The sequence below is a fragment of the Trichoderma citrinoviride genome (assembly GCF_003025115.1).
Source record: "Trichoderma citrinoviride strain TUCIM 6016 unplaced genomic scaffold BBK36scaffold_15, whole genome shotgun sequence".
In the NCBI taxonomy this organism is placed as follows: Eukaryota; Fungi; Ascomycota; class Sordariomycetes; order Hypocreales; family Hypocreaceae; genus Trichoderma; species Trichoderma citrinoviride.
Genome location: NW_020194723.1, coordinates 495,194 through 522,748, shown reverse-complemented (window position 1 = coordinate 522,748; position 27,555 = coordinate 495,194). Strand labels below are relative to the sequence as shown.

The 27,555-nt window shown below is 56.5% G+C and overlaps 8 protein-coding genes across 8 annotated transcripts; 5 read left to right on the top strand and 3 right to left on the bottom strand.

Annotated features, from left to right (window-relative positions):
- Positions 1-999: 999 nt before the first annotated feature.
- BBK36DRAFT_1183871 (hypothetical protein) lies at positions 1,000-2,082 on the bottom strand (the record flags this gene model as incomplete). Its single annotated transcript, XM_024896374.1, has 2 exons — positions 1,000-1,928; positions 2,070-2,082. The coding sequence occupies 2 exons, from the start codon at positions 2,080-2,082 to the stop codon at positions 1,000-1,002; spliced, it is 942 nt and encodes a 313-aa protein (XP_024746222.1).
- A 1,268-nt stretch (positions 2,083-3,350) lies between these two features.
- Positions 3,351-4,764, top strand: BBK36DRAFT_1094161 (hypothetical protein; the record flags this gene model as incomplete). Its single annotated transcript, XM_024889054.1, has 3 exons — positions 3,351-3,837; positions 4,159-4,472; positions 4,594-4,764. Coding segments are annotated over 3 exons (972 nt in total), but the record flags the coding sequence as incomplete, so codon positions are not given.
- Positions 4,765-5,034: 270 nt separating this feature from the next.
- On the bottom strand, positions 5,035-6,504 carry BBK36DRAFT_1183862 (hypothetical protein; the record flags this gene model as incomplete). The annotated part of the gene is made up of 2 exons (XM_024896373.1): positions 5,035-6,237; positions 6,367-6,504. The coding sequence occupies 2 exons, from the start codon at positions 6,502-6,504 to the stop codon at positions 5,035-5,037; spliced, it is 1,341 nt and encodes a 446-aa protein (XP_024746220.1).
- Positions 6,505-7,670: 1,166 nt separating this feature from the next.
- Positions 7,671-9,977, top strand: BBK36DRAFT_1136451 (general substrate transporter; the record flags this gene model as incomplete). Its single annotated transcript, XM_024892982.1, is given in 5 exon segments — positions 7,671-7,871; positions 7,882-8,974; positions 9,140-9,255; positions 9,324-9,468; positions 9,541-9,977. The coding sequence occupies 4 exon segments, from the start codon at positions 8,014-8,016 to the stop codon at positions 9,972-9,974; spliced, it is 1,656 nt and encodes a 551-aa protein (XP_024746219.1). The 5' UTR covers positions 7,671-7,871; positions 7,882-8,013.
- Positions 9,978-11,135: 1,158 nt separating this feature from the next.
- On the top strand, positions 11,136-12,489 carry BBK36DRAFT_1183857 (hypothetical protein; the record flags this gene model as incomplete). The annotated part of the gene is made up of 2 exons (XM_024896372.1): positions 11,136-11,652; positions 11,744-12,489. Coding segments are annotated over 2 exons (1,263 nt in total), but the record flags the coding sequence as incomplete, so codon positions are not given.
- A 364-nt stretch (positions 12,490-12,853) lies between these two features.
- Positions 12,854-14,162, top strand: BBK36DRAFT_68191 (CoA-transferase family III; the record flags this gene model as incomplete). The annotated part of the gene is made up of 2 exons (XM_024898502.1): positions 12,854-12,914; positions 13,027-14,162. 2 exons carry the CDS (start codon positions 12,854-12,856, stop codon positions 14,160-14,162), a joined length of 1,197 nt encoding a protein of 398 aa, XP_024746217.1.
- A 653-nt stretch (positions 14,163-14,815) lies between these two features.
- Positions 14,816-17,665, bottom strand: BBK36DRAFT_1136450 (vacuolar sorting protein). The gene is made up of 7 exons (XM_024892981.1): positions 17,394-17,665; positions 17,273-17,334; positions 17,058-17,192; positions 15,589-16,975; positions 15,234-15,501; positions 15,094-15,178; positions 14,816-15,032 (listed from the first exon to the last, which is right to left on the bottom strand). Exons 2-7 carry the CDS (start codon positions 17,332-17,334, stop codon positions 14,864-14,866), a joined length of 2,106 nt encoding a protein of 701 aa, XP_024746216.1. The 5' UTR covers positions 17,394-17,665; the 3' UTR covers positions 14,816-14,863.
- Positions 17,666-19,272: 1,607 nt separating this feature from the next.
- BBK36DRAFT_1172185 (WD40 repeat-like protein) lies at positions 19,273-22,247 on the top strand (the record flags this gene model as incomplete). Its single annotated transcript, XM_024895696.1, has 5 exons — positions 19,273-19,296; positions 20,051-20,897; positions 20,964-21,370; positions 21,466-22,091; positions 22,160-22,247. 5 exons carry the CDS (start codon positions 19,273-19,275, stop codon positions 22,245-22,247), a joined length of 1,992 nt encoding a protein of 663 aa, XP_024746215.1.
- Positions 22,248-27,555: the final 5,308 nt, after the last annotated feature.

Here is a 27,555-nt window from a genome sequence, read left to right as displayed (position 1 = left end):
CTCTTCTCTGCAATTGAGCAGAAAGGAGAAGGGAGAAGAGAGGAAAGGAATCGTCGCGATGCTTACACGACGGCAAGATGAAGAATCGAATGTTGGTTCTGCGCAAATCCTCCACTAAGAAAAAACAGAAAAGAATTAGACAGAAAAATAGCTCGCCATCGACATACCTTGCTCATAACCCAGTAGTGAGTGACATACGATAACACGGCTCGCAATCAGCCAGCCTCGCCTTTTGCCTCGTTTACTATTAGAGTTCTCACTATCCCACGTGGATCGGCAAAAACGTTCCAATCTTTGTTCCAATTTGTAGCCGGCAATTAGACGGAGGAGACACCGTTTCGATTTCGCTGCGTTTTGCGCGGCTTCAGCCTGTTTGGGATACCGAAGACATCAGGAGAGTCGATACCTGTCCGTGTTTCTCTCTCGCCAGCTCTTCGTCCTTTATTTTCTTTGTCTCAGCCGTTGTTTCTTTTACTTGCTTGCCTCTGCTGTGATATCTTCTTTTATTCTTCTTCCAAACTACCTACATGTGGCCTGGATTGACTTTGTCTAGCGACCTTTGGCGCTTACACTGATTTGCACGCCATCATCACGCATCTTTTTCGTCACCCAATGACCACGGCCGCAACCGTTTCTAGATGCGCCACCAGTTGAGCAGTATCTCGTTTTGTTTTGGTCACGGATTAACACTCAATTAAGCCTTCTAACCACTCTTGATTAGCAAATGAAGCCTTGCGCTAATGCGCCGATTTGAAGTGCAAAGCTCCAGGGTAGCCCTATGCTACTGCATGCTACACGGACCAGACTCAAGACAGTTTATCAGGCAGCTCAATATGTCAAACGATACTAGACATTGCTAATATCGACCTGTTAATTCTTTCTTTTGTATGTCTAATTAATCTTGTTAAGAAATAGCTATCCAATTTTGTGCAAGTCGCCGTTGACACATCTCGCAGGAGAAATAAGAGAACTACACACAACTCACAAGAGATAAGGTACTCAACTCGCGGTAGGCGTCTTCCCGGGCATCAACACCAACCAAAGCGTCTGCGTCTTCAACTGCAGCATCGTCCCCTCATCGACCTCGAGCCCAGCTACGTGAGGCTCCAGCGCCCTCATCTGGCTCGCCGCATCGCTCTCCTTGGTCTCCCACGCCATGCTCAGCATGCTATCCAGCGGCAGGCCCAGGTGATGCGCCAGCCCGGCGGAGTCAAACAGGTGCGCGTGCAGGCCGCGCATGTGCAGCCACTCGTCGTTGGCCACGGCCGCGTACGTCGCCGCCCTCTCCTGCGGCGTCCGCGGCTTCTTGGTCACGGCGCCAATGGCCTGGCCCGGCAGCGACAGCGTGGCCCCGACGATGCCCAGGGCCGTGGAAATGGGCAGCGAGATGGTCCCCCCGATGAGGCCCACGGCCGCGCCGACAATGTTGCCGCGCTTGGCGTTGTCGGACACGTTCCTGCCGATGGACTTTGCGTGGGCGGCGACGTTTTTGCCCAGGTTCTTGGGCGCTTGGCCGATGTGGGCGGCCATGTCGGTGGCGTGCGACAGGGCACGGTCGGATACCGTCGCCGTCAGGAAGGCCGAGATGGTGGCCAGGAAAGACCGCCACGTCTCCTTGGTGATGCCGTAGCTGAGAAGGACAGGGGCATAGGCCGGGAGAAACGGCGAGTCCTTGTCCGGCTTGATCTGCGGAAAGGCAATGGGCCGGGCAGATGCAGAGCTGCTGCTGCTGGCAGCGGCGGCGGCGGCGGCGGCGGCGGCGTCGTCGTAGATTGGCGGAGCGGCAGAGTCGCCTTTGCCTTTGCCTTTGCCTTGGCCACTGGTAGGGAAGTTGAAGGGCGAGGTGATGGTCGGGACCAGGGCCGACGTCGGCGCGGAAGCCGATCCTGACGCTGAAAGCTGACGGGATGCCGCGGGCGAGGCCGAACCTGACGGCTCCGGGTGTGACTCTTGGTATGCTGGCACCGGATCATAGGGTATCACTTCCTGCGGCATGTCGGCCGATGCCTGGGCCTGAGCCTGAGCCCTTCTCTCCTCCTCTGCCTCCTCGTGCTTTGACCTGCTTCCACTGCCGTTGTCCATGGCTGCTCGATCTGAGGTCTTGAGATGCCGTCAATGGCTACCCTCGCCTCTCAGGTTATGTGTTGATAGATAGCCTGATATTTCGGTGGTTACGTCACTGCAGCTCCAATGTTGATTCGCCGGCGTCGATGGCGTTTTCTTTCGAGACCCAACGCAATGGCGACGAGCTCAGCTTTTTATCATCAGCTCGAGTGAACCTCGACTCGCTGCGCCACAGAGACTCTCCTGATCCCCTGCATCAAACTACCATGCACGATCCTAAGCGAAGGATGAAGTTCTACTGGGCAATTGGTTCTCTCAGAAAGTTGAACGTCTCCTCAATGCATTGCGAATGCTGCCTATTCTGGATTTGGGGTAGCGGCTGGATGTGGCGCGGCACGACTGGGCGAGGCTTTGCATTGCTGACGACGAGCGTAGTGGCTGAAACTGATGATTCAGCCTGGATGTTCGTCATCCTTCAGATTGCTGAATCGCGACAGCATCCGCATCTCATTTCCCATGATGATGATTATGATGATGATGATAGTAGCTTGGCGTTCAACGTCGTGTTGATTCTCCCAGCCGATGGCAGCTGTTGGTCGGATCGGGTCTTGGAGACGCGCAAGTACATGTACATGTACACCCTCCACTGCCAGCAGCACCTCACTGCGACAGCCGCCCCCAGGCCCTATCAGTGGACCTCTCTAGAGCCCCTTTCGGCATTTGCAGCGCTGGAGCTCGCCCCCGCCATTGGCTCAACCCCGGAAAACAGCTCCCCAGCCGCACGTCCCAGTACCTCAACTACCTTACCTTACCTTACTTCCAAGGTTGCCGTGCGTGTAATACACAAGTCCAACCCAACTTCAACCTCTCCTGGGCCTGACCCCCAACTTGTCCGCCCACATTTGCAAACAGCCTTCCATCGTGAGTGGCCCGCTCCCAGGCTTCTTCATCAGGCTGCGCCGGCGTCTTCCCTTTGTTAGCCACTTCTGCCGCTGTACAGCAACCACCTGCTGGGAGGCACCATTCACCCACCATCCCGCAGGCCAAGGAGCTGCTGTCTCTTCCGCTGCCGGTAGTTCCGTGGAGAGGACAATCAAGACCAGCTACTACCTACTTACGTATTTGGCTGGAGGAACAGAAGAGCTGAGCCGATCATCGACGATTATAGCATTTACCGCGACGACATGCTGCATCGGCCGCTTCCCACCTCCACCTCCACCCGGCCGCCAGCCCTACCGCCAGCCCGGCCCCCCTCTGGCTTCTTGGGCCCCAACCATAACCATGGTTCAAGCTCCTCCTCCACACCCAACCGCCCGCCGGCCATCAAGCTACAGTTCATCAACACGGCACATCCTCGCGAATCGACCTCGGCCAAGCGTATCAGCCAGATCCGGTCTCACGTGGCCAAGGACTCCCACGCCCGCCGCCGCCAGCGAAAGGCCGGCAACACTGGCAACAGCAGTAACAATGCCTGTGCCTGTTGCGCAGCCTCGTCTGCCGCTTCTCATGCACCAGCGGCCGCTCCTGCAGAGTCTTCCGCCTCGTCCGAGTCGCCGGACTCCACCTCCGCAGGCAGTACAAGTAGTACTGCTGCTGAAGACGAGGGGCTGTCGAGCTGCTGTCCAGGCTTTCGGAGAATAGCCCCGAAGACCAGAGTCCTGGAGCGGAGTGCAGCTCTGCCTCATCCCAGGAAATTGATTGGCGATACGAAGACGGATGGCTGGTCGTTTGCCTGGGAGCTGTCGTCCGACGAGTGCAAGACCTTTGATTTTTGTGAGTCCAGATGCTTTTTCGCTGTGTATTTTATTCGTGACCCTGTTCTCTCCATGCAGATCTCAGATCAGATCTCAGATTGGGCATTTGCCGATCTGCCATGCTACATGTGGAGCACACCCGATGTTACACAACATGGAATCTGCTCCTACTCATACTCCTACCCCCTTCATCGCTCTGCCATTGTAAATGGCTGTATCTTGGTGCCAGTGGCGGTATCAGTGAGGCCTTGGGTGCAGATGCTTGCACTCTGTTATATCGGATGCTGCTCATCACGAACTGCTGAACTAACACTTACTGACGTCTCCTCCCCTCTTGAAGTCCTAGACTGGGTCCTCACGTACGGCTATGAAATCTGCTTTCCCCGCGAACAGGTCCCCGTCGTCATGGGCCGTATGAAGACAACTTACGTCCCCTTCGCCATCAAACACCCGTGCCTCCTCTCCTGCATCTTCTACATCTCCTACCATCGGCGCTCTCTCAACACGGATGATCCCGGAGAGGCCACCCAGTGCCACCTTAAGATGCAGCGCTACCGGCTGGCCTGCATAGAGATGATGAAGAGCGCGCTTGCGGCGGAAGAGAAGCCCTCTGCGCAGACCATTACGCTGGCCATGCAGCTGTGCTCGGAAGCTGTGAGTCATCACTCGTCCTGGACCGCTCTCATATTGTCGACCTGAAAATCTGTTTTCTAAAAATCCATGTCTCGTGCATGAGTAATTCACGGCGATTCGCTAACACGGGAGTCCATCGCAGTTCTTTGAGGGAAGCCCAGATGTCTCATATACACATGCGCACGCCGCCAGGGCCTTGGTGTCTGCAAGGGGCGGCCTCGGGAGCTTCGACCAGGCCGGCGTCGATGCCCTCCTCTCCTTTCTGCTGGCAACGTCCGTGTACAACGGGAACTACTGGTTCGTTCCCGGCTGTCCCAAGGCTTACATAGATTGAAAGTCGCACCATATAAGCAACTGAGGGGACTGCAAAAAGTGACCAGATCTTTGTAAATCGCAAGTATGATTTTGTAGATGCGAAAGTTGGCATCATTGGGTAAGTTTCGGGTTTCGTATAATGTCGTTGTTGTTCTCATCATTATATATACAGGTTGCCATTCAAACTGGGTCCTCATGCGTCATGCCCTTCTCGTTCTGCTCCTCACTAGCCATGACCAAGAATATAAAACAGAAGATCCTCCGGGTATCAAATCATGCTCAGAATCTCGCCCGACTCGTACCCCCACTCCGCCTCAAGGTCTTTCAACCGCCACACCGCGCCCCATCCCGTCGTCCTGTCGATAATCTTGAAGATGCGCGCCACCTCAAGGTGCTCCCTGGGGTGCGTCAGCAACCTGCCCGCGATGTACAGGGGTTGAATCGCGTTGATGAGGTTGCCACGGTGCGGGTTCGTCCACGAGATGCCACAGACCCTCTGGGCGTGCCAGATGGCCGAGTACTCGAGCGTGTTTGGCAGCGTCTCGCCGGGGGGCCGCATCTCGAGCATGACGATGCACGCTGTGTGGTAGAGCTGATTGCTCGAGATGGCGGCCCAGTGGGCGTAGAGAATGATGGGGAAGATTTGGTTCTCGCCGGCCTCCGTCGTCATGATGGGCAGCAGGCACTTGGGCCGCGTGTCGCGCCAGAACTGCAGCTCGGACCAGAGCCGGCGCCAGCGCTCGGCGAAGGGCCGGTCGTCGGCGTCGTCAGGCTCGCCCAGCTCGACGAGGCGGACCTGGCGGTGCATCAGGTCGCACGACTTGGCGCACAGGTAGACGGCCCAGTTGGCGTGCATGTCGGGCGTCTCGCGGCCCTTTTGGTAGAAGATGCTCTTGACGAAGTCCTCGGCGTGGGCGCGGGTGGTGCCGAAGCCCTCGGGCACGGGCGGCACCCACTTGTCGAGGGTCAGCACGGTGCTCTCCGCGCCGCCGGAGATGATGGCGCCGCAGAGCTCCATGCGGGCATAGCACCAGAAGACGGCCTGCAGCAGGCCGCCCGAGAAGCCGGTGACCTCGTAGAAGGCGAAGAGCGCGGCGCAGCCCTCAATGTGGCGCCGCCAGTTGCGCGGGCTGCCGGACATGAGCTCGAGCACGGCCAGGATGCAGGCCGTGACGAGCATGTTGGGGTCCTTGGCCTGCAGGCCGGGGGCGAGCAGCCGGATGCTCTCCTGGTAGAGCTCGAGGCTGTCGTGGCTGCTGTCGAGGCAGGCCTTGCGCTCCATCTGCCGCGCGGAGAAGGCGAGCACGGCGTAGAAGAGGCCCGGCGAGCTCTGCGCCATGAGGGGCACCTGGATGCCGAAGTGGCGGGCCTCGTCGAACTTGTCGAGGTACGGCGAGCACTCGGTGACCCAGTTCTTGAGGTACTTGACGAGCCTCATCTTGGGGATCGACACCCGCGAGAAGTCGAGGCTCTTGGATGACGGGACTGACGAAGGTGACCGGTCATGGTCTACTGCTGCTGCTGCTGCTGCTGCTGCTGCTTCGTCGGCGGCGGTGGCCGGCTCGGGGGATGCGCTCTTGCTCGGGGCAAGGCTGGTCACTCCGGCGAAGAGCAGGCCTCGCAGCTCCTCCTGAAGCTCGATATACCGTGGGTTCGCGGCGTACTCGTCAAAGGGAGAGAGCGAGTTCGGGGACATGAAGGTGTCCCCGTCAACATGGTTGGCCGTGGCATCGTCCATTGCCAGAGGCCATGGAGAGACGGGAGCACCCGCGTCTCTCGCTCTCTCTGTCTGTGTCTCTCTGTCTCTGTCTCTGTCTCTGTCTCTCTGTCTCTCTGTCTCCTCTGCTTTAGTTCTATGCTGCTCTGCTCCCCTCCAAGGCCGCTTCCCTGCAAACCTGGTTCTGGTCTGATATCGGAGGATTCCTGACGTGACTTTGTGTGCTAGAGGCTATAACGCTACTGCCTAGTACATGTAGTCTTGGTCTTTTCGTCCCCGCTGGTCAGCCGTTGAGTCTGCTGAGAGGACGAGAGCCGAGAAGCCGTTCCAGCACTAGGCAAATACGTCAATTACACGAACTAGCGTTTTCGTAACACGATGAAACTGGACGAAAAACAGGAAAAGATGACAATAATGGTGTCATGAACAGATTGAACAAAATCGAGCCATTACCAAGAAGTATAGGAAAAAGAAAAAAAAAAAAAAGCCTTTCGGCTCTCCACGTGGAGAAGGTTGGGGAAACTTGGGGGAGAATCAGCTCTAGTGGACCGAAGACTTGGGATGTTCGATGCATGGAGGCGCTTCCGTCTCCGCAGTTACGCGGGCCGGGACTTGGAGCTCCGGCCAATAGACTGCAGGATTCGCTGAAGGAAAAGCCCGTATTTGGGTGGCGGTTCTCGAACCGAAGCAGTCGACGTTCTGCTGGGGCCGGCACATGACATGATATTGGACTGATGGAAGGCTTCTGGTGCGGCGAGTCAGTCCGGCATCTCGCTGAGGTGGTGGTGAGCGTAGGCTACGCTGCCGCATTGGGAATGGTTCATCTTCCACCTTTAGCCGCTTTGGTGCCGCAAGCCGCTGAGACGCAGGGCCGGGCAACCCCCGAAGGCGTCTGCAGCCAATCGGCTCCCAGCTCGGCACTCGCGCCAGTTGGCGCCGCTGGGCCCGCAAATGGTTACCTAACAAAAGAACCGCGACTGGAGGACCGCCCCAAAACACGCACACTAGTACTACTACCATGCGGCGAGATGGCAGTGCTCATATGACAGATTTGGTGTGCATATTCATTCTGCAGTCCTCGGTCTTTTCTGATGCGAACCGCTTGCCCCAAAACAGGGGTCGGAGCCTACATACACCACCTTGATTCGCGCACAACCTCAACCAACTTCAGAACATGCGGGTATCCACCCCCGATCCTCAGCACGGCTCCACCGCCGCCGGGACATGATTCGTATGGAGGGGGAACTCCAGGTTTTTTACGACTGCGAGGGTATGGCAGCTTAAAGACTGGAAAACATGGGGTAAGACAGGGTGGGAAAAAAAAATCTGGAGTACGGGGACGCGGTGGCATGGACTGGCCTTTAAAATCCTGGGGTTCTCCCCCCGTCCCTCGTGGTATTTGAACCCAAGCAAGGCGATCGATCGCTGTCCCTCACCAGCTCAGTCCCCCTCGCTCAGCACCAGGTCTCATCAAAGGGTAACAGCCGACACAAGAGTGACATACTGCCGACTTCTTTCCGCACCGGCACAATGTCCACCGGATCGGATATCGAGACTGCTCCCAGCGGCGTCGCTGCCGTGGAGCCGGCTCGCCGTGTCCACGAAGCCCAGAAGACCATGTGGCAGTCGTTGAGGAACAACCCCAAGGTCCTCTTCATTGCCTTCTTCGCCTCTTTGGGTGGCTTAGAGTACGGCTACCAACAAGGAGTTCTGGGCCAGTCCCTGGTCATGACTCGCTTCAAGGACAACTTCCCGGCCGTCGTCAACTCGTCCTCGGCTACCGGCTGGCTGACGTCCGTCCTCCAGCTGGGCGGCATTGTCGGCTCGCTGTCCGCCGGTGTCCTCGGCGAGATCATCTCCCGCAAGTACACCATGTTCATCGCCTGTATCTGGGTCATCCTGGGCAGCTACCTCTACGTCGGAGCCCACGAGGGTGTCTCGTCGCTTCTGTACGCCGGCCGATTCTTCACCGGCCTCGGCGTCGGTCTGTTCAGCGGCGTCGGTCCTCTGTACAACGCCGAGCTGTCGGCTCCCGAGATGCGAGGCCTGCTGGTCTCCTTCTACCAGTTTGCCACCATCCTCGGCATCATGCTTTCCTTCTGGATCGGATACTGCAGCAACTTCATCGGCGGAACCGGCGAGGGCCAGAGCAACCTCGCCTGGCGACTCCCCTCCATCATCCAGGGAATCCCCGCCGTCCTCCTCGCCATTGGCATCTGGTTCATGCCCTTCTCGCCCCGATGGCTCGTCAAGGTCGGCCGCGACGAGGAGGCCAAGAAGACCATGGCCTGGATGCGAAAGCTTCCCGTCGACGACGAGCTCGTGCAGATCGAGTACCTGGAGATCAAGGCCGAGAGCATCTTCGAGAAGCGTGTCTTTGAGCGAGACTTGCCCAAGCTGGCGGCCAAGAAGCACAGTGCCTTTATCGAACAGTTTGCCCAGTACGCCATGTGCTTGAACTCCAAGGACAACATCAAGCGAGTCCTGACCGGTTTCTTCATCATGTTTTTCCAGCAGTGGAGGTAAGATGATCCATCAGAATGTCACTATCTCATCATATGCTAACAAGCCATGTAGTGGAATCGATGCAAGTAAGTAGCCCCTTTTTCACGCACTTCCCGGATACCTACAACGCTTTTACTAACCTGCTTCTTAGTCATCTACTATGCTACCAACATCTTCATCACTCTTGGCTTGACTGGAGGCACCACCGCTCTACTGGCTACTGGTGTTACCGGTGTCGTCTTCATGGTTAGCACGGTGCCCGCCATGGTAAGCTGCCTCGCGTTCCCCCTTCTTCTAGCCATTATCGGCTCACTAACCCTGTGCTGCTGCTGTAGTTGATCATTGACAAGGTCGGCCGCAAGCCCATGCTCCTCGTTGGCTCCATTGTCATGGCTGTCAGCATGGTCATCGTTGGTATTATCGTTGCCAAGTTCGGCCACGACTGGCCTCACCACGTCGCCGCCGGCTGGGTCGCAGTTGGTAAGTCACGGACAATATCGGGAGGTCTGAAAGCGTCTTGCAAATAGCTGACCAACGCTTCCTCACACACAGCCCTAATCTGGGTCTACATTGCTGGTTTCGGCGCCACCTGGGGCCCCGTCTCCTGGACCCTCGTCTCCGAGATCTTCCCCCTCTCCATCCGAGCCAAGGGCGCCTCCATCGGCGCCATGAGCAACTGGCTCAACAACTTCGCCATCGCCTTCTTCGTCCCTCCCATGCTCGAGGCCTGGGCGTGGGGAACCTACATCTTCTTCGCCGGCTTCCTCGTCGTGGGCATCTTTGCCGTCTGGTTCTGCCTCCCCGAGACCAAGAACGCGACGCTCGAGGACATGGACCGCGTCTTCAAGAGCCGCACCGGCGAGATTGACGCCCGGCTGATGAGGGAGGTGCAGGAGGAGGTGGGCCTGGTGGCTCTCGTCGAGGGCCGTGCGGCAGCCCAGTACGAGAAGAAGGAGATTCACGAGTCGCAGGTTGAGAAGCTGTAGATTTGGGACAGCTGCTGGCAGGAGAGAGGTACTGTAAGAGTTGTAACGGCTGCAATGGAGTAAAGCCAACGATACCACATATGAATAACTCGTCTTAATATTATGCATTTCTTTGTTCAAATATCGGGGAGATTGATCTTGACTGCTAAAGGTGTAATGACGGACGTATCTTAACGTATCTTAAAGTGACAAGAGCTTCTAGAAGGCAGTCTTCCGTCTCACTCTCGTGATATTACTATTGCCCTTTATATCAGCTTGCCCTACATGCTGATCTAGCCCAACACGGCAACAAGGCGCATGCACAGCTAACGGGGCACCCCCACAAAAGTCTGCACCCCATTAGCGGGGCGCTAGAGGCGCTCGCCTTCTACCTCCATACGAATTCCTGTATACGAAGAATTCCATTGCAAGCCAAAACCCGACTATTGAGCAGTAAAGTAACCTTTACTTCTCTCGTTACCAGCTTCATCCCTTCGAAGCTTGCCTTTATCCGCTGTATCTCCGCCATTGACATGCAGGGTGGCCAAGGCTACGATGCATATTTACCCCACTGAAGCATAACGGGTGCCTTCCGCTGGGATATGCGGATACGATGCGATGCCCTCCATTCGGAATGTCCCTGACGCGAAGAGGAGGGTTCGGACGGGATGTCTGCCGTGCCGAAAGAGGAGACGAAAGTGTATGTTCTGGTGACTTCCATGAGCCCTACACGTATCCGACTGCGCTAGAGATACCCCTGAAGAATTGCTTGCTCGAGAGAGAGAAAGCATCTAAGCCTTGAGTTGCATGCTGACTGGCTCCCGCAGGTGATGAGCGCAAGCCTCAGTGTGGCAGCTGTCAGGAGAGGAGCGTCGTGTGCAAATATCCGGAACTCACTTTCGTCATAGGCCCCAGGCTCGGTGGCCAGGAAAAGACTCTTCTTCGTCCGGACAATCCCTCGTCGTCTTACCCAAGTCTCAGGGTGAGTCAGGCCTTATACTCTCCCTTTATGAAGTGAGAGGGAGCGGCTATGCTTACACGAGACGCTGCTAGTTTGTAGATGGCTCTTCATCGACAAGGCCTTCGGCATCGTCAGCTCCAGTCCCCCCATCTTCTCAAGGCGACAGGCTGCCATTACATGTCGACGAGCCAGAATCTCTGATCGGACCTGGAGACGATACCGTAGACAGTCTCATTGAGAGCTCGCGTCTTCAGTCCAAGACCGTCTCTCATATCCCGCAATCCGAGTGGAAAGACTACTTCTCTTCTTCCCACGCTGCGTCCGTCAAGAATGAGACTGCGAGACTGCTCCACTTTCAGTATAACCTCGCGCCCTGGATTGAAGCGGGAGATCTAGGCTCCTTGTTTTGCACCGAGCTTATGCTACTCGCACAGAAAAGACGGCCGATCATGTCCGCAATATCCTCGGCTGCTTCCAGCCAGCTGCAAAGATCTGATCCGACATATAGAGCCTCTACGATACCTCGGCGAGACCCCGGCTCGTCTTTTGACCTTGAGGAGCCGCGAGTTAGACGGATTGGACTTGCCTTGCTCGCCGTGGGAGAGCTATTCACTCTGAGTCCATCTCAATGGAGAAGGCTCTCTTTTTTCCAGTCGGGTGAGCTATCGAGAGATGACAGCAGCTTTTCGGGGATTGGGGAGCCGCTTGGAACCCTGTTGCTGTTTCATTCCAGAGTTGGTCAGTTGGTCTTCCTTGACTCACATCGTAAGGAGAAGACGAGCGTCAAGACCTATTTGGCTAACATATTTTTTTTCAACAGACCTCGCAGCATCATTGTTGACTGATCAGCCACCGCTGACATCTCTGGATCTCATAATGACTCGCGACCCAGCAGACCGTGCCTTGCCACCGTCAACCAAGTCCATCTACAACGCTTGTCTAATCCAGCTTGCGAGCTGTCTCCAGCTGCTCAATGGCAACAGCATCGCTTCCAGCTCCCCTCCTTTCTTCACGTCGGCGACGCAGGAGACATTGTCCCCAGGGGCAGGCTCCTATTTCTCGTCTAAATGGTCCTCACTATGGTCGAGTTGCCAGCAGTGGTACCATGGCCGCCCCGTCGAAATGCAGCCGATTCTAGAGATTCGCAGCGTTGAAGCCGGCCAAATCGACGCCGACAACGATTCCTCTTTTCCGATCCCCGTTTACACGAGCTCGATTGCTCTCCAATGCAACATTGTCTACCACATATCATCACGCCTCCTTTTGCAGCGCAAACCTCGGCTCTTGCGCCTCTCTAGCCGACAGCGCCATCTTTTGTCGTTAAGCTGGCACGCTCAACAAATCGCCGGAGCCGCAACGCGCAACGAGTTTGCCGAGCAGTGGGATCCCATCCTCATCGTCGGGCTGCTGTGGATCGCCAGGGACATGACGCATCCATCGCAGCAGGAGTCGCTCATATCGTGCTTCCGCCGGATATCATCCACCATGGGCATAAAGCTGGACGAAGAAATCCAGGCGCTGAGAGCGAGATGGAGCAGTTCGCAGCACGCCAGGGGCTACCAGTTCTCTGGCTGACAGGATATGATTCCACGCCAACCTCTCCACCTTCATCCTTACATCCCAGATACACCCAACCACTCTGTTGTTTGAGCGACTCTTTTCTAAACGAAACTGGTACGGCTCCTCTTCAACCCAACTTGCTTCAAACTACAACATCTTCTCATGAGTCGATCTCATCCGAATACGGTACGATGCTGATATGAATTTAGATACCGCCTTCTCCTTGTGGAAGCCCGGCGGCGGCTATTACCCCACACGCTAAACCTCGGCCCGCCGCATCGGGTCTCAGCTCATCGGCTCAATCTGTGACAAGATGTAAAAGAACTTCGACCATGACAGCTCAATGAGAGCAACCCGTTCTCTTCTATCGACAGCGACAATGGCCTCCGAACCTCCGTTAAAGGGCATCAAAGTCCTGGAGTTTGCCGGCCTTGCTCCTGGTATGTAATCCCTCACTGCCACGCATCTCATCTTCACCTCCCACCTTCACCATCGCCTCATCCTCACTCTCATATCCATTCCCTCATCTCGCCCACACTAAATCATCATCAGGCCCCTTTGCAGGCCTCATGCTCGCCGACGCAGGCGCCTCCGTCCTCCGCATCGACAAGCCCCCCTCCAACGCCGAGCGCGCAGTCCCCTCCCCCGACCTCCTCGCCCGGCACAAGTCCTCCCTCGTCGTCGACCTCAAGAACCCCCGCGGCGCAGCCCTCATCAAGCGCCTCGCAAAGCACGTCGACGTCCTCATCGACCCCTTCCGGCCGGGCGTCCTGGAGAAGCTCGGCCTCGGACCGGACGCCCTGCTCGCCGCCAACCCGCGCCTCATATACGGCCGCCTGACGGGCTTCCGCCGCGACGGCAGGTACGCAAACATGGCCGGCCACGACATCAACTACCTGGCTGCCTCCGGCGTCCTCGCCCTCCTGGGCAGACAAGGCGAGAAGCCGTTCCCGCCGTGGAACATCCTCGCCGACTTCGCCGGCGGAGGCGCCATGCTCGCCCACGGCATCCTCCTCGCGCTCCTCGCCCGGACCTCCTCAGGCAAGGGCCAGGTCGTCGAGGCCAACATGGTCGACGGCAGCTCCTACCTCGCGACCTTCCCGCGCGTCGCCCTCAAAACCCCCGTGGGCAACAGGCCCCGCGGCAACAACATCCTCGACTCGGGCTGTCCGTGGTACGACACGTACGAGACGGCCGACGGCGAGTACATGTCCGTCGGCGCCCTCGAGCCCCAGTTCTTCCGCGCCCTCCTCAAGGGCCTCGGCCTCCAGGATCAAGAAGAAGAAGGCTGGGAATCCAGGCGGCACGACACTTCCCTCTGGCCTCGCCTCCGCGCCCTCTTCACAGAGACGTTCAAGCGCAAGACGCGCGCCGAATGGGAGGCCGTCTTCGACGGCACGGACGCGTGCTGCGTCCCCGTGCTGCACTACCGCGAGCTGGAATCGCAGCAGCCGCCCGCCAGGGAAGGCGACCAAAGGGCCGCGGTGACGCTCGCCGCCACGCCGCTCTACGCGCCCGCGGACTACGAACAGGGAGGGGGCTACGCGGGGACGAACCTTGCGCCCGGCGATGGAGGAGAAAGGCTTCTGGCGGAGTGGGCTGGGTGGGAGCGGGGAGCGCAGTATGATCTTGCTGAAGGGGGAGCGGCGGTTGTTCTGAGAGAGGAGAGGGACAAGTCTAAGCTGTGATTTTGCGTTTTCGGTTGTTTGGAATTCTTTTCGAAACTTTTTCCTTTTGTTTCTGGACATAGTTGTTATGGTATACCGATGAGACGGCACATTGATGCATTGGTCGATTCGGTATCATATCAGCGTCTGATGTATCAATTGCTGTATACTTATTTTCTACAGTGTAGATACCATCACGAAGCCACACAACGCAGGATGTAATGAGGCACTACGCACATCATAATGCCACGCATCAGGAGGTAAAATCAAGCAAATGGTTATTCTAATTTCTCATGCTATAAGCCTAAAACAAGTGAAACCGTTCTCCCCAGCCAACCAGAAGCACAAGCCGGCAATCTCAATCTCTCAAGAATCCTACTTCCAATCCTGAGGAGATAAAACGAGAAAAGAACCAGCTCCGCCTCTCCAAAATACTCCGCCATCCCGACGAGTTAATTTTTCTACCCTGATTATCCCACATGGCCGACACCCCAGACTCTTCCCCTTCTCTCCTGGACAAGATTCTCATTACTCATTTACTCTAGCCTCCGGAACAGCCGTTGGTATCGAAAAAGAAGGAAATAAAAAGGGAGGTTTTGAGGGGAAAGGAGGAAAAGGGGGGGCGAGTCATTGTGCGTGCCGTCGTTGCATCTCATAAGCCGTAAGTCGCCCAATTCGTTCTAACACGCCAATCTAGAATGCGCGTCTGGTTTCGTCTTCGTCTACTGCACTTGGCTGACGATTTCGCTGGCCTTGCCGAGAGACTCGACCATCTGCTGACACTCCTTCCGCCTGCGGATGGTGAAATCGCTCTCTCGCAGTAAGTCGTCGATGCTGTCCGTCTTGTACATGTTCTCCAGGAGTTCACGCTGCATGCCGTCCTTGGTGAGCCTGTGAAACGGTCAGTACTCGGTTCTCTTTCTTCAAACTTCTTCATCTCGTCGATACGTACTGAACGAGGTTGAACATGATGGCCTTGGGGACCATGTCGGCCATGGTTCGCTTCACAATGTTGTAGTAAGAAGAGATGAGCAGTTCTATCTGTAGTCAGCAAGGACGCATTCTCCGTTGTTCGCCAAGCAATCGACTCACTAATGACTTCGACCTCGATAACCTCACGCTCTGACAGCGTGCCTGAGGCCTTGAGGCTGGGTGGCGGCGGCTCCATCGCGGCGGCCTTCTTCTTGTTCTTCGCCGCGAAGAAACTGCCGAAAAATCCACCGTTTGAGCTTCCGTCCGCATCAGGAACTGTAGGGCTGGCAGCTCGGGCTGGCGTGGCAGATGACAGTGCCTTGCCAGTCTTGGGGTCAACTTGAACGGGTCTGGCAGGGTTATGGCGTTCATTGACAATGGCCATGGCCTAGATCGTGCGAGTCATGCTTGTTAGTTCTGCGAGCTTAGAAACACGGTGAATGAGTGGAGAGCAAAGGAGAGGGGGTGCGCATACGCGGTGGCCATTCAGGAAATCGGGATGAGCCGTGTTGATGTAGCAGGCCTCCATCGAGACCAGGTCTCGGACCAGCTTGTTGGTGGGCTCCATGGCCTTCTTGAAGAAGGCAACAACGGTGCTATGCATCTTCTCTTTCAGGGCGGGATATCGGCGGTACAGCTGCTTGGACAGCAGCTGGGACAGGATGCGCACCAGCTCGTCGTACACCAGCGACACGCACTTCAGACTCGGGTCTTCCATTCGCTTGATCTGCTGCTTGACGATCAGCTCGAAAGCCGTGGTGCCGACGAACAAGGCGGGCGAAGGACCCGACGAGTTGTACAGGTAGGTTCGGATATCCAGGTCCTTGACGACGTCAAAGGGGTCCAGGGCCTTGACTCCGTTGGCGTAAAGCTCGTGGAAAACGAAACTGATACGGGCACCGCCGGACAGCTCGGTGCTGGACAGCTCGGTATTGTTACCGTCCAAAACCGTGCGCCACTCGTTGGTAAACTCGGTGATGATGTTCAGCACGATGTTGGAGCTGTTGCCGAGCATGGACGGGCCCAGGCTCTCCAGCTCGGCGCTGTACTTTTGCAGGGAGCTCGAGATGCGCGCCTTGATGTCCGGCAGCGTCTGCTTGATGTGCATCATCAGGATCAGGTTCAGCTTGCGAGCGAGATAGGGGGTACCGCAGTAGGAGCTCTTGTTGCGGTACGCCGCGTGGTTCTCGAAGAAGTTCTTTTCCGCCTCCAGGGCAGCGCCAATGGCCTTCTTGTTGTCGATATCTCGCTGTCCTCGGTTGACAACCGGAACGTAGCCCAGGCGCAGCGGGATGATGCGGTTGGACAGAATGTCGATGACGTCGGTTCCCTCTTCCATCAGGTCGACCTTGGTGAGGACACCAATGGTGCGCTGGCCCTCGGGGTCGACCTCGCGCGCCAGCTTCAGGCCATCCGAGTTGGCCAAGTCGATGTTAGCTGCGGTGACAGCCAGGATGATGGCGTTTGACTTGGAAATGTACTTGAGCACCATGTCTCGAATCTGGCGCTCAATGTCGCGGGGCTGGTCGCCCACGGGGACCTTGGTCAGACCGGGCAAGTCGACCAGCGTCAGGGTGAGGACATTGGGAGAGTAGATGCGCAAGTTGATGGGAGCTGCAGAGATGCCAGCGTTTCGCCCAACCTTGGCTTCCGTTTCCCTCGAGATTTCCTCCCTGATCTTGGAAAAGTCGTAGAACTTCTGACCCGGCATGTGAAGGAACTCGCCCCACTCGTCCGGGTTGGCGGCCTTGTCGGCGCCGGCTTCGATGTCCTCGTGGCTGACGCCGTTGGACTGGGCCGGGCGGTTGATGAGCTGGAGGACGAGGGGACGTCGCGTGACGATGCCGGTACCTCGGGGCAGACTGCAGTCGAACTATTAGCATGGCTCGAAGGAAATCGAGATAGGGGAAGCTGGTGGACTTTTCCCCCACGGCAGCTACTCACAAATCACGGCCGACAATGTTCTCTAGCACTGAACTCTTGCCGCTCGACTGGCTGCCGACGACGGCGATCTGGGGGAGATCAATGGGGTTGTTGACTCCGACGGTTGCGAAAACATCCTGAAGCTTGTTGACGAGCCTAGAGGGATGAGAGAGAATCGACGTCAGCAACGGCGGCACCACGACGGGAGGGGCGTGACAGAGGCAGTCGGGGCTCACTGGATCAGGGCGGGATCGGTGATGCCACCCGTCTGGGTAAGCGAAGAGCCAGAGCCGCTCATGTTTGCGCTGGTGATGGCACGAAGAGGAGATGTGCGGCGAGGAGTCGGTGATCAGAAGCTTCGTCGATTAAGGGGGGAAGAGGCTATCGCGAAGACGGCGGCGGTCGAGGGAAGTGGCGGGGTGCCGTGTGTGATAAGCCGGTAAGACGGTGAAGAGAGTCTTGCCGGTTCGAGCGTGGGGACTTGCACCAGACGTGGCTCTCCCAGAAGGCGCTTGCAGCTGTCCTGAATTCGCAGAAGGGAGGGAAAATGGCGGAGAGCCGCGAGCAGGCTGAGGGTTGAGAGGATGCGAGTTTATGGCTGTGATGGAGTTAGGAGGACTCGCATGGAAGAGAGAGCCTGACTGGGAAATGCCACTAGGCGGGTTCAGGGAGTTGTTTTCGTGTGAGCCACGTGTGGCGATGCAGCTGAGAGGCGGCGGGGTACCGGTACGAGATAAGTGCCCTGGATGGGTACATCTAGCGTGGGACTACTACCTGAACAGCGGTGCTGGTGGCTCGTGGCTCGTACCTGTACTTGATGCGAGTCGGGCTCCCTTCACGTGAGGCTGGTGCGTTCGCCGGGGAGGCTGCAAACCCAGCACATGCAGCCTAGCAGGGGCTCACGTCACTCGATGATGTGGACAAACAGCGGACGCTCCAGCGGTTTCACGAGGAAAAAGCTGAAAGGAAGAGAAAACTCTTGGAAAGACGAGCACCTATTGGATAGAACGGGGAACCATGAGAAGAGGGAAGAGGTTGCCAGTCACGGCCGGGTTTGGGCGCCAGCCAGCGGCAGCCAATCGATGTAAGTCGGCGCCGTGTCAGGTATCAACCAACTTCACCCTGTACTGCCCACATATCGTCACTCATGCCCGAATACCCACGAGGCTGGATGACGAAACGAAGGGTTTTGCAGATGCTGAACTGAAGGAAGGAAGGTCAAGAACAACTATAAACGCATGTAAGCCGATTCACGAGATGCAGTATTGCTTCGCAGATGTCTTTCACACCTGGTGGGCCCAGGCAGACTTGTTTCGTGTAATTGTTAATCTGGAGGCACATGCACCTCTGAAGCCATCAGGGTCTCGAGGCAGGGGAATCTGGGTCGGGAGCCACTCAAGAGGCGCGGGTCATGCAGCTGGATACTTGCAGCCCAACCAACGGCGGCCGTCAAGCATGGAGGCGGAAACAGGGCGGGCGAAGTCGGCGCCTAACGTCGTGAGGTGCGTTGAAGCAGCACAATAGAAGGGTCGAAGGTGTGCCTTTACGGAGTACCAGAAGATACTTTTTGGTTCATCAGATCGGTATATCACCCATGCCTAGGTTACCTAAGGTATGTAAGTACTGAACTGAGCGGATAAGAAGCCTTCCATTGGATTTATCGTCATCCAGTTAATGTCCAGAGTCGTTGCTGACGGTTACTTGTGCTTGATGTAAAACTCCACCACGAGAGGCCGCAAGCCCTCATCGGTGCAAAGCAGCCGCCTTTGAAACCTTCTGTGACACGATTGATGCTCCCTTGATAATCCTTGGCTCTGAGGCAAGCACAGCAACTTGCAGTGTCTGGGACACTGTCGTAGCATCAAACGCTCAGCTCTCAATCAAGGCGCTTGGTAGCGGCTGTAGCTTGTCGCCACGGGCCGCTAAACCGTCGTATTGCCTGGACGAAGGAGCATCATGTCATTGATGAAAGTATGACCGCCTGGACACGCTGAGATGAGTGAGGCTTGCCTTGGTAGATATGAGTTCAAGAAGCGAGTATAGGCTGTGTTAAGAGCGAGCTCTCAACTCTCCACGTCTGCCCATGCACAATCGAACATTGACCATACCTTAAGTTATCCCTCAATTCAATGACAGCCCGGCACACACTCCAGCGCCGCCCTCCAGTGCCTGTAGCTCTCGCCTCTCCAGCGCGGCCACAGCGCTCCAGCCACTGAGGCGGCGCTGAAACACCTCCATGACGGGCTGCCAGCCGAGCCGAGTCCCAGAACAGGACAGCACTGGCCCGAGGCGCCGCCTTGACCGGAACCTTAATCCTCCACAACCACCTCCACTGCCAGCCATCTGGACATTCAACCCCTCTGACGACATTTTCCTCATCCCGCACACGCTGCAAACGACGAGCCTTTTCTTCCTCCTTCTTCCTTCTCTTCAGCCGTCTGCTTCCGGCATTCCAGCAGCATCTCCGCCACGCATCTGCTTGGTGCTTGGTGCCCGTGCCCGTGCTTTGCTTCCCTCGTTCTGTCTACCGCGGCGAGCCCCAGAGTCCGCCTTGCCAGGCTGCCTGCCGCTTGCACGAGTCCGCCCGAATTTCGTCACTTGGCGGTGCCTCGCCATCCGGAGCTCCTACGCCCGCGTCTCGACTTCCTCCGAGCCCGTTGTCGCCTTCTGGCCGCCGGCCAGCCTCGCCTCAAGCTCCCCCTCAGCTCTCCTCCGACTTCTCCCCAGCTCCTCCTCCCCCATCGTCCCGCGGCCACCTGCCGCCTAGAGTCGACGTGGACCAACTCTTGAACCCTCGTGCCCTCTCGGTTGACGCCTCCGACGGCCCTGGCTCTCCGCCAGCCTCTCGGAGCTCCTCTGATAGTTCATCAGCGGCACTCAACGCTCCTTCTGTCCCGAACCCCATCGACACTTCCGCCTCTTCTTCCACCAGATCCCCGGCCACTGCTGCGAATATAGCGTCTTCTACAGCAGGCCCAGCTGGTGCCTCGACCTCGCTTCGGGCTCCTCCGCAGATTCTAGGCCGACGACGACGAGCATCATTAGACCACCCGCCAGAAGCCGAGTCTCACATTTCCCTCGCTGCTGCGGACGCTGTGCCTGCCGCTGCGGACACAACTGCTGGGAGGCAACTCAAGCGAAGGCGACGTGGCGGCGCAAGCATCAGCATGCTGTCAGACGGGGGGGACTTGGCCGGGACGTCCAACGGCTCCGGCGTTGCCCAGTCTCAGTCAAATGGCTCCTTTGCCGCGCCCACAACCCAGCGGGATGCCGCGTCTTCATTTGCTGCCAACGGCAGCCGAAAAGCCGGCGTCGTGACAAACGGGTCGTCCAACGGCGACAAGCGTTCAGCCTCGCAGCCAGCAACGTACTTTGGACATAGCCGAGAGGAAGTCACGCGAATATTGATCCAGGCCCTCAAGGACATGGGCTATCAGGCGGCAGCCGACAGCGTCAGCCAGGAGAGCGGCTATAGCTTGGAGAGCCCAACCGTGGCGGCATTCCGCTCCGCCGTGCTTGCCGGTGCCTGGGCAGAGGCTGAAGAGCTATTGAGAGGTGCAACGGTGGCGGAAGAGAATGACGACGGAGGTAACGGTCTGGTCCTCACATCCGGCTCGGACAAGAATGCTATGCGCTTCTGGCTCCGGCAGCAAAAGTATCTAGAGCTACTGGAGCAGCGAGACACCAGCCGAGCGCTGACCACTCTCCGGGGCGAACTGACACCCCTGAACCACGACAGGGCGAAACTTCACTTCTTATCGAGCCTGCTCATGTGCCAGTCGACGGAGGACCTGATGCGAAAGGCCGACTGGGATGGTGCCCGCGGACAGTCTCGAAGAAAGCTGCTCTCAGAATTATCCAGTTGAGCCATCCCCCAGCACAACCCCTTTGTTCTAGTGCCTGTTTTGCTAATCTATTGACATATAGAACGCATCTCGCCATCGGTCATGCTGCCGGAGAACCGGCTGGCGATATTACTTCAGCACGTCAAGCAGAGCCAGATTGACACATGCCTCTATCACACGGCAGCGTCGTCTCCGTCTCTCTACTCCGATCACCTCTGTGATCGGCGCAATTTTCCCTCGGAATGGGCAGTAGAGCTAGGCGAGCTTGGAGGAGAAGTCTGGTCTGTGCGATTCTCTCATGACGGCACGCGCCTAGCAGCCTGCGGGAGTCGGGAGCACGTCAAGATATGGGATACCCATACCTTTTCCGTCACACATGTCCTCCCGAACCATGGAGGCGAGGGCGTTGGTGATATCGCCTGGAGTCCTGACGACTCCATGATTGTCACCTGCTCCTTTGACAAGTACGCTCGTCTGTGGGATGCCAATGTAAGTGACCATGGAAGCCCCTTTCCCGATGCTTTCTGTTTGCCCAACCAAGTCCCTGTCGCATCAAAAGGATGTTGCTAATATTTGGGATCCAGACTGGTACTTTGATCAAGTCTTTGAAACAGTTTGACGAGCCGGTGAGTGGCTGTGTGTGGTCCTCCGACAGCAGGTCGTTCGTAATTGGCAGCCTCGATAAGGTTCATGGCCTCTGCACATTCAACGTGTGGGACGAGGAGACGATCGAATGGGGGAAGAAACACAGAGTGCAGGACGTCTGTGGTTCCCCCGATGGCCGTCTGCTGGTGGCAGTGGACGATCTGCAAACCATTCACGTGTACGATGCGATCACGCGGGAGCTGGAGTACGACCTGGAGCTGAAGGCTCGGCCGACCTCGGTCAGCATCAGTCAGGATTCTCGGCACTTGCTGGTCAATAGGCAGGACGGTGAGGCTCAGCTGATTGACCTCACGACAAGAAACTCGGTGCACAAGTTTCTGGGACACACGGGGGGCGAGTTCATGATCCGCAGCGCCTTTGGCGGAGCGAACGAGAGCTTCGTCATGAGCGGGAGTGAAGACGGGAACGTGCTCATCTGGCACAAAAACATTGGCGCCGCCGTCGAGCGGCTGCCCGCCCATCAACCGCGTTGCAACGCAGTCGTCTGGAACCCGACCGATCCATGCATGCTGGCGTCGTGCGGCGACGACGGCCGCATCAAGATGTAAGTACCAGCCGCCAACACTCGCGAAGCGCGTGCCCCCATGACATATGCTAACAATGAGTCGCCAGCTGGACCAGCAGGGCTCGCGCCGCTGAGCTTCGGGCAAGACATGCTCGGGCATCCAACGACTGGAGGAGTGCGGTTGACGAATCGTAGGACGAGACGGAGCGTTGGTTGCCACGCGCTCGCCCCCGACCTACCTTGACGGGGCCAGTTGCGACAACCCCGATGCCGGCGCCTCCCGAGATATCTGCAGCACCGCCAACCTCTGCACCGTCTGGCATACCTGCGAGTTCTGTGATGCCTGCGATACCTCGGAGGCGTGTGACGCCTGCGGTGCCTTTGATACCTCCGCGGTCTGTGATGTCTACGAGGTCTGCCACACCTACAACACCTGCCGTGCCTACAACACCTGCCATGCCTACGACATCTGCGACGCCTGCCGAGCCTGGCTGGCCTACCCGGCCTCTGACTACAATGTTTTTGTTTCCCGAGATTCCTGCGCAGAGTAGTGCTAGTGTACAGGCAGAACGACGGGCGCGGATGGCGGCACGATCGACAATGGCACAGCCGTCGATGACACAGCCGGCGAGGGTGCCGCAAGAAGCCCACGAGTTTCTCGAAAGATTGCTCGACAGTTGGCCTAGGCTTCCGGCGGGGAATAATGCGGAGGTGACGCCGTTGTCGGATGGCTCTTCCGCCGAGGAGGACGATGCAGCTATGGAGTCCTGAGGTCAAGCGGAGAGGATTCGGGGACAGAAGCGAGCGCATTGCTGCTATCAGGCCGCCGCTATTCAATATGAGGCGAGATCTTCTGATTTGGCCTGGAAGACCGGCTCGCAGACCCTGTTATTTCTCAGTCAACCTGCCGGCGTTTTCTTCTCTTTTCCTTTCTTCTGCCCACCTTTCACTTTCTGTTTTGTCCAATTGGGAGGCGTTTCAAGAGGCAGCGGCCCATGTACACGGACTTTCGATGCTACGGGCGGTTCTAATCACGTGTAGAAGTGTTGTCTTGTTGTTGTTTGTTTACATGGGCATCTTGCAATAGCCCCTCTATGTGCGATTGGCTCCGCAGGGTTGCTGCGGGTGACGTGTAAGAGGCGGCGCGGAGGTTCTGTGTAGAGTATGATAGCGAGTCTATACTACCTAATAGCGTTGACTGTGCTCCTCTTGAGTTTCCATTCCGTGGGAGGTGTACTTGGTACGGTTGACAGGTAACATTTCGTCGTCGAAGCAAATTGTTCCATGCGCCTACCTACCAGGTAGTAGGCATTAGTATGTTAGAACAACGCATCGTTACAGCTGCTAATGCAGAGGACGAGTCTAAGGCCGCGTCAATCGACCCAAATGTCCTTTTGTTCGTCGTACAGCAGACTTTTCTTTTTCTCTTGCCGTCTGCCTCTTTGATGGTCAGATGAAGTTAGGGGGTAGGCATGAGCGTGTTCCTCGTATTACTATATCATACACGCCCAGGAGACACCGGGGCAAGCAGACGAGATGCATTCAACCCCAAGGTGGCTAAGAATAACCAAGTAAAGTCCGACGGTAAGATAATAAGTAAACAAGAAGGTCACAGTCGTAGTATGTCTTGGGATTAGAGGTAGTATCTGGTAGTAGTAGTAGAAAGGCATGGTATGGTAGGTAGGACAAGGCAGGCCGGCCGGCGTACGCCGTTGGGGTTGTACCCAAGCCTGTAATCATCGAGGCCCCTACCAACCACATGCCAAAACGAGGCAGTCTACATACATAAATAGAGCTGCAGCGAAACGAGCAAAGCAAAGGACGGGGCAAGGGGCAAAGACACGTCGTAGACAGAAGAGTAGAGAGCGACAATATGATTCCAACCTTACAAGCACACGTAGGCATGGCAACGGGCGAACGTGTCGCGTGAGCAGAAACCGCCAGACGAGGATAAAAACCTGGGAGATGTTTCGGTGTTCAGTTGAGGATTACTAGCAGCAAGACCGGGGGCGAGGTGGTTTGGCTTTTTGGTCCCTGGACGGAGGAAATGGTCTTGTTGCCCTTGCATGCATGCCTGCATAATGCAGGTTAGGCGTGTTTCTTTGTTTTTTCTCGTGCTAGCGTTTTGTCAGAACGTTCTTGTTATACTACCTTGGCTTAGTAGGTAGGAGCAGTGGCTTATTGAGATCTGGGGGTACTGTAGATAGATTGAAAGCCAATGCGTTTCATTGCTGGGGTGAGGTGTAATCCTCCGTGGTCTGTGGTCTCTGTATGGAGCTGTTGTGGATAAAGAAGCATTTAGCAAGAACCAGCAGATGACAATAACGATGGGCCAAGTGTGTCTTGTATGAACAAGTTGAGATGTAGTCTTTGATAACTAGTTCTAGAACGGCGATGTTGTCGTGGAACGTTGCCAGGTATCATTGCCCTATGCGATTGACAATTCAAAGAAAAGATGGTACTGGAAATCCACAAGTAAGACACCCACGTACCTCGTCAATGGCACCGGCTGCTGCAATATCCCAAGGCAAACGTCGATTTCTACAAGTACTCTCACTGACTACTCTGCGAAAGGATCTTCTATTCTTACCCAGCCCTGTCGTCTGGCCGCGTAGGAACGCGCAGGGACCAGTGACGCCGGGACTCACACAGCTGGTCGGCATCTTACCCCTTTCTTCCTGGCAGGCTCGAGCGTCTGTCGACCAAGGGCTTGACAATCGAGAGGGTGGTCCCCTCAAGTCATCCGTATGTACGAGGACAGAGGTTGATCTCCGAGTGTGGAAAGCTACCAGGGTTGCCCGAGGCTTCCTTTTTCTTTTGCCGCATTCTTCGTCTTTGCTTTTTGCGGCACCGTCATAGCCTAGGCGACTTGTCGAGATTGGCCAGGGGATCGAAGGATGCAACGAAATCGCAGCATGTCCCCACTCGTAATCCGGGGCATCTGTGAGGGGCGACGGAGCCGGTTCGTTCGTTTATCCTCGTCTAGACCGCTACCGGCAGCTCTGCGACGCCCACGGAGCTGCTGATAGAGCCCGGAGCGTGTGGCCAATATAACTGTATACGAAGTATTGACGCACTCGATCAAACACCAGTGTAGGGGCGAGCTATCGGACTGTACGCGTAGCCATGCGAGTTGGTACCGAGTGCATCTTGGATACCCGATATGGCCTAGAAGAACCACGGTTAGAACGTTAGCCGCAGAATAAGCAAATGACAAGAACTCCTTGAAATCTTGCCGTCTCATATCACAGACACACTCGCAAATGCTCGCACGAATGAGATGAGCGAGACGACAAGCCACTTGGCCGATCCATCGGTGGTGTCTCTCTCTCTTTGCTCCCGAAAAAAACCTCAACGGTCCAAGTGCCAAAACCTAGGTATGTAGGTATGGAGTCTTTGCCATCTCACCGGTCCGGCTTGTAGAAACCACCTGCGCAACTAGGTATACATAACCGTTGGCACAAATCCAGGGCGATTTGAAGTATTCTTCACCTCATTGTCAGCCGGAGCCGGATTCAGCAGGCTTGCTCGCTATCCAAGTCTTCGCTTCCACGGCGTGCAGGGCTGGTGTTGCCGGTGCAGACTCTTCCTTCTATGCCAGGGGGGCATGATGCAGGCGCTTTGACGGTATTCTAGCGATGGAAGCATCCGTGTTGCTGACATACATGTTCTCTGCATGCGCGCGCTCGCTGACCCTGTACTCAGGAGAAGTTTCTCGCCCAGAAGTGTGTAGCAATTCACCGACAAGGCTGCAAAATCACGCCTGCCCTGTTATACTTGTAATGCCACCGCCAGGCTCGCGCGGACCTCTACTTGGTAGGTGGGCATTTCATCCAAGAAAGAGACGGCAACTGTCTCGGCGGACCCGGATGAAGCTGTAGGACAAGCAAAGGGCCCAAGGCATACGGAGGTACACCCGTTCAGGCTGCCCTTGGTCTGCTTTGGACGTGGCACAAGGCGACTAAGGATCGACGACATGGACGGTTTGACCATCAATTCAGTTTCCCAACAGAGTGTCAGACTGTCTTACCTGTCATATTACCCGTTCGCTCTTTCGGTATTATAATGCTGATGACGACTTGCACAACTGAAACTCCTTTCTATCTTGAGATTCAAGGGAACACAAGGCGACGCCATACCAACTTGTGTAAGACCAGCATTCTGTACCTCGTAAGCATGGCTTTGCTGGCCAAGGAGAGGTAAGATATGCAAATGTGGCTTCCGAGACCGCAGTGTATATGACAGTGAATCGTAGCAGCGCCATTGCTCCGTGGCATTGGTAGGTTCTTAGAGACGGCTGTACTGTGTACTCAGTCCGGAGTACGAGTGTTAGATGCAGTGACCAGGCCGGCAGCTACAATATCGCGACAGCCGATCTTGATGCCCCGGCCCACAAGACAGAAATAGTAATCACTTGTCTTTCAGACGAGGATCGTGCCTTGCCTTCGCCGTTTCCCTCTCATATGCCGACTCGCGGGATTGGGGGACGTCTCGCCGATAGCGTGATTCCGCGCCACATCACAATATAGACGTCTCAGCGACCGTTTCCATCGAGGCTGCTCTATCAGATACCGGAAGGAAGCATGGGCGTATGCACCAAGGCACACTCCTTTCATCTTAGTTCCCTTGGCGGATGAGAAGACAAGGCGGTGCTGACAGCGTTCGCATTGGAGGGGGGCTAGTGCCGTAAGGCGTTGGAGCGAGGCACATACTGGAGCCGGCGCCCGTTCGTCTTGAAAGTTTTGCGCAGGTCTGGCGCAGCTAGTTTCAGGAAGATGGTGGTGGCACAGAGATATGAATGGATGAGGTAGGGTTGTATCAGAGCTCACGAGAAAGCTAGACACTTGGCCCGAGGGGTTTCCAAGAGCACTGGCCAACTGCATATCTGCGCCCAATAGGCTAGAGGGTTAAATTTGATCGTAGATCAAGATGGGGGCTATCGGCCACTGTTCCCTCCCTCCATCGAATAGGCAGAGCCAAATGAGAAAACGAGACCGGCGCCATCCTGAGTTTGACACCGGAGGTTCGGCATCGAGAAGCAGAGGAGCCTGGGGCAGACGGCAGAAAGGCGACCGCCTCGAGCAGTTGAGGGTGAGCATTAACCGCCGAATGGCTCCATTCATACGGTGTTTGCAATGTGGCACAGCTCCGTATTGGATGGGAGATACAAGCCTCGGCCGCCGTATCGTCTGATGCTTGCCGCCAACCGCGTTGGATTTCATCCAGTGCCAGAGCCCGAAAAGGAGAGACTGGACGCCATGAGTCGCCACCGTTGCGAGATGCAGCCGTGCATTAGTTGAGCGGTCGACCTTGGCCAATGAGCAGATGTGTGCCTGACATGCAGGTACGGTACTCCGTGCCAGGAGTGTGGCCACCGGCACCCGGCTTCCCCGAATTTTCTTTTCTTCTTTTCTTCTTCTCTGTTCCATATGCCCTGATGTTGTGCCCCGGCCGTGCCTCTGCCCGAGGGAGGGCCGGACCAATGCACCGGTATATGTGATAG

Coding starts and splice junctions, on each gene's coding strand:
- BBK36DRAFT_1136450 (XM_024892981.1), bottom strand. CDS start 17,334: ATGAGCGGCTCTGGCTCTTCGCTTACCCAGACGGGTGGCATCACCGAT. Junction 15,502..15,588: donor ATTTCCTGAATGGCCACCGC/GTATGCGCACCC, acceptor CGCACGATCTAG/GCCATGGCCATTGTCAATGA. Junction 15,033..15,093: donor ATCATGTTCAACCTCGTTCA/GTACGTATCGAC, acceptor ACCGTTTCACAG/GCTCACCAAGGACGGCATGC.